This window comes from Penaeus japonicus, unplaced genomic scaffold (assembly GCF_977035675.1).
Source record: "Penaeus japonicus unplaced genomic scaffold, GWHDUDI00000001_assembly GWHDUDI00000006, whole genome shotgun sequence".
Classification (NCBI taxonomy): Eukaryota; Metazoa; Arthropoda; class Malacostraca; order Decapoda; family Penaeidae; genus Penaeus; species Penaeus japonicus.
In genome coordinates this window covers 29,232,688-29,237,687 of record NW_028234408.1, presented here as the reverse complement: position 1 = coordinate 29,237,687, position 5,000 = coordinate 29,232,688, and the positions used below count along the sequence as shown (strand labels likewise).

The 5,000-nt window shown below is 40.9% G+C and overlaps 1 protein-coding gene across 3 annotated transcripts in view; it reads right to left on the bottom strand.

The window, feature by feature from the left end:
* Positions 1–354: 354 nt before the first annotated feature.
* The window catches only part of LOC122262935 (uncharacterized), a 5,927-nt gene continuing 1,281 nt past the window's right edge, over positions 355–5,000 (bottom strand). For 2 of the 3 annotated variants that reach the window (XM_086537899.1, XM_086537900.1), the window contains 2 exons: positions 4,776–4,967; positions 355–3,742 (listed from right to left, as the gene is read on the bottom strand). In XM_086537899.1, coding sequence (XP_086394025.1) covers positions 1,209–3,742; positions 4,776–4,967 — 2,726 coding nt within the window. In that variant the 3' untranslated portion in view covers positions 355–1,208. The remainder of the gene's footprint in view (positions 3,743–4,775; positions 4,968–5,000) is intronic. The other variant, XM_086537901.1, reaches the window with a different exon arrangement.

The following is a 5,000-nucleotide window of genomic DNA, read 5'->3' as shown; positions in this document are numbered from 1 at the left end:
AGTACTTAGAAGTACTTTTTTTTTTACAGAGAACTGCAACGGGGTCTCGTGTTTCCTTACATTGGCTTGACCAATATTTGCTAGTCCATTAGTTATCTGAGTGTAGATATATAGCAAATAGGGACATAACAATTAAGGTCGCCATCAATATGTCCAAGGACAAGCTTGTAACCGTGACTGTGCCCCCGATAGGACTAAACTGTTAACAGTTATTCAGAAACTGTACCACAATCTATATAACTTTAGATAGAAATAATGCATTTCTTATATAGATGGTCTTTGAAGGGCTACTTATTCTTATGATCTACATCATTATGCAAAAAGTATATACGGGATGACTAATAAAAAACACACTTTAATAAATAATTTATTTCCAATGCTTGGCACGCATACATTCTCTCATTCCTAAGTTTACACCCTAATAACGAAATATTACAGAAACTTACATGGTATGGGACATCTTTTTGAAAAAGAATCTTGATTTGCTCTCGTTTCGATAAACGTACAAATGTGAAGATTTAACGTCTAACTGTAAGTTTCCGTAGTCAGTGCAGGGTTATCTTTCGTAAACCAAAAAGTGCTCGTACTTGATGTAAAGTGTTTGTGAACAATATTTTTGAACTATTTTTGTTTCTGTTATTCCTTTCTAATAGAATCGTTTAGGTAAATGTATATTCCTATAATCCAATAGGCATATGCACTAAATGGTAATAAATATAAAGAGATACAAAAGATAGTTATCTTGAACTTAACAACCTATGGAGAACAAGATAAGAACATTGATCTCAATTACTTGGATCTTCCTGAATGTGAAATGTCAGGAAACCATAAGCAAAGAGCACGTTTCTACCATATGATTATTCTAGTGGTGTGTAATCTTTTGACGTAATAGCTACATATTAAGGCATAACCATGCTAGAAACGCTTATTAGCAATAAGCTATTTAGGTCGTTGTTTTTTACTTACAAAGATGGATTTGTTGTTTCAGAAACATTTGAAACACTGAAATGCCCTGAATGTTGTATGTGAATGACCTATAGATCCTTTACAGGAAACTATGCAATTCTTTGTAAGATTTTGATTTTCTTCCATACAGTCCATATTTATTCTACACCTGTCCAGTATTATTACATAATATAAATAACGTTAAATCTAAAAGTTTTACTGCCTGTTATATGTTAGCAGTATATATTGGCTGAGCAGATTAATCAAAAGAAGCTTGCAACATAATGAGCAACTGCGTCAACAAAGCTCCTCTTCTTCCTCAATTCGTTGATTTGTTGTGACTTGTTGGCTTGTGCTTGAGCTGTAGTCTTGGTGGGCTTTAGTCCATACTTCTCAGCAACCTTCTCAATTTGCTTGTCAATAGCTTCTGTTGCAGTAGTTTCTGTTGAGTCAGATGCGGGTGAAGTCCCCTCTGTCTGGGCCAGTGAAGAGTTTCTGGCCATCATTTTCCAATATTCATCATCATCGGTGTTACTAGCATCAACAACAGGTTCAGAAATAACTTCCTCCTCTGCTCCATTTTCTTGAGTTTGGGGCTTAGACATATCATTGATGTTTTGGAAAGCATCGCCATTAACACTTACGCGAATTGAACCAGCATCATTAAACATTGAGAATGATTCAGTCACAATTTCAACCTCCTCCTTGCCATCATCTTCAGATTTTATCCCTTCGTCAGCTTGGGAAGCTTCTGGAATAATTTCTGGCGTATGTTCCTGGTTTTGTTCAGCAACAGAAGCTTCGGGAACAACCTCACCCTCTGGACCAGCTACATCATCTGCAGAATTTACATCTAGTGCTTGCTCTGCTGCTTCTGGAATAGAGGTGCCAGGTGCAGTTTCTTCTTGAGCCTGAGAGGCTTCTGTGATAACATCTGAGGTAGTTTCAAGATCTTGCTCAGCAATAGAAGCTTCGGGCACAATCTCACTCTCTGGAAGCAATTCGGTTACCTGTTCACTCTCAGATGCCTCAGAAACAATTTCTTCGGGACTTGTCTCTGTATTTTCTGCTTGAGAAGACACAACACTTTCTGGAATCAGTTCAGTTGCCTGTTCGCTTTCAGACGCTTCTATAAGGATTTCATCAACAGGAGTAGCTTCAGTAGCTACTTCACCTTCAGAAGCTTCTGTAATTATATCCACATCTGATACCTCAGGTGCCAGATCACTGCGGGATAAACCTGGAGCAATTTCATCCTGGGAAATTTCACTGATCTCAGCCTCAGTTTGTTCCTGACCCTGAGAGGCTTCAGTTATAGCTTCATTGGCCTCGACCTCAGCTTGTTCTTGAGCCTGAGAAGCTTCAGTTACAGCTTCATTGGCCTCAACTTCAGCTTGTTCCTGAGCCTGAGAAGCTTCAGTTACAGCTTCATTGGCCTCAACTTCAGCTTGTTCCTGGGCCTGAGAAACTTCAGTTACAGCTTCATTGGCTTCAACTTCAGCTTGTTCCTGAGCCTGAGAAGCTTCAGTTACAGCTTCATTGGCCTCAACCTCAGCTTGTTCTTGAGCCTGAGAAACTTCAGTTACAGCTTCATTGGCCTCAACCTCAGCTTGTTCTTGAGCCTGAGAAATTTCAGTTACAGCTTCATTGGCTTCAACTTCAGCTTGTTCCTGAGCCTGCGAAACTTCAGTTACAGCTTCATTGGCCTCAACTTCAGCTTGTTCCTGGGCCTGAGAAATTTCAGTTACAGCTTCATTGGCCTCAACTTCAGCTTGTTCCTGAGCCTCAGAAGCTTCAGTTACAGCTTCATTGGCCTCAACTTCAGCTTGTTCCTGAGCCTGAGAAATTTCAGTTACAGCTTCATTGGCCTCAACTTCAGCTTGTTCCTGAGCCTCAGAAGCTTCAGTTACAGCTTCATTGGCCTCAACTTCAGCTTGTTCCTGAGCTTGAGAAACTTCTGTTACAGCTTCATTGGCTTCAACTTCAGCTTGTTCCTGAGCCTGAGAAGCTTCAGTTACAGCTTCATTGGCCTCAACTTCAGCTTGTTCCTGAGCCTGAGAAGCTTCAGTTACAGCTTCATTGGCTTCAACTTCAGCTTGTTCCTGAGCCTGAGAAGCTTCAGTAACAGCTTCATTGGCCTCAACTTCAGCTTGTTCCTGAGCTTGAGAAACTTCTGTTACAGCTTCATTGGCTTCAACTTCAGCTTGTTCCTGAGCCTGAGAAGCTTCAGTTACAGCTTCATTGGCCTCAACCTCAGCTTGTTCCTGAGCCTGTGAGGCTTCAGTTACAGCTTCATTGGCCTCAACTTCAGCTTGCTCCTGAGCCTGAGAAATTTCAGTTACAGCTTCATTGGCTTCAACTTCAGCTTGCTCCTGAGCCTGAGAAGCTTCAGTTACAGCTTCATTTGCCTCAACCTCAGCTTGTTCCTGAGCCTGAGAAATTTCAGTTACAGCTTCATTGGCCTCAACCTCAGCTTGTTCCTGAGCCTGCGAGGCTTCAGTTATAGCTTCATTGGCCTCAATTTCAGCTTGCTCCTGAGCCTGAGAAGCTTCAGTTACAGCTTCATTGGCTTCAACTTCAGCTTGTTCCTGAGCCTGAGAAGCTTCAGTTACAGCTTCATTGGCCTCAACTCCAGTCTGATCTTGAGCCTGAGAGTCTTCAGGTACAGCTTCATTAGCTTCAACTTTAGTTTGTTCTTGAGTTTGAGATGATTCATTTGCAGCTTCACTGGCCTCAACTACTGCTTGCTCTTGAGTTTGAGAAACTTGAGTCACGGCTTCATTTGCCTCAACCGCATCTAGAAAACAGACAAAGAATCAGTAAATCTTACCTGCCTTGGAAATGCATAAGGAAAAAGGGTCCCTTTCACGGCAAGAAATTAAAAGTATTCCCAATGTAACAGGCTGAAGCTCAGCACTCTCTGTTTAGCATTTTTTTATGAAAATTATAATAATTTCATACCTGGATGAAAGACAATGTGATAACTTTTCTTCTTTTTTAATATATTTTATGAGAGCAATAATGTATCACAACGATTAGATGAATACAGTATGTGCTATGCATTATATAAATTTTAAAAAATCATGCAAAACAATTTTTATATAGGCCTATCTACCCTTTGGAAATATTAGTCATTTTTACCAGTAGGACTACTTCCTTAGGCCTTTGGAAGTTTGATACACTAAAAGCTCTTTGGCAAACATGAAAGCTGGATACAATGAGTTACCCAAGGAACAATTTCCTTTCAACCTGTGATTGAACAATTGGGTTTACTACACCTGTGTCTTTACCAACCCGGATAAACTTTCCGTCTTTATTTTGGAATCATTAACTCCTATTACAAAATGTTATATTTTAGAGCTCATACACATATTTAGCATTATATATCGCATTACAGATGAAGGATATGGGAGAGTAAGAGGCATGATATTTCCGTGGTAATCCATAAAGTCAGCAATAATTCATCTTTATACACTCTACCTTGCTGAGAGATTGTGTTTTGAATTAAGCAATGCACATTGTATGCCCATCGCTTGTGTAATTTTGCACAGGGTTCGCAACATGTTGATTGCTTGGGAAAGTCACCATTAGCAGTTTGGTCAGTAAAACTTATGAGCTATGGCCCAAGTGAATATGTTACGTAGGTTAGAAGGGACAGATGGAAATCCTAGTCAACATTACTTCGGTGTTAATAACGTCGATACATAAAGTTAGATAAAGATGAGACGACAAACCGGTCTGGCGCTCATTTTCGTACTTCTGCCCCATGAATTCTGCAAAACCTCACGATTGCATGCGTGAAAGGATAAGGCACGCGACGGATTACCTACCCTGTGAAGGACAATGATCATAAGAAGGACAGCAAACGCCCTCTGTGTAGACGCCCTCGCAATCACTCCTCCATGCACACTGGATAACTGAACACTCCACCTCTCCGCCTGAGCATATGCATGTTTCACACGGACTGGCCGAGTCGGGCACCCGCTCTCCGTTTTGGTAGACGACGCCGTCCCACTCGCAGTCTGCGGGTGTCAACGTCCGTAAGCGATGAGAGA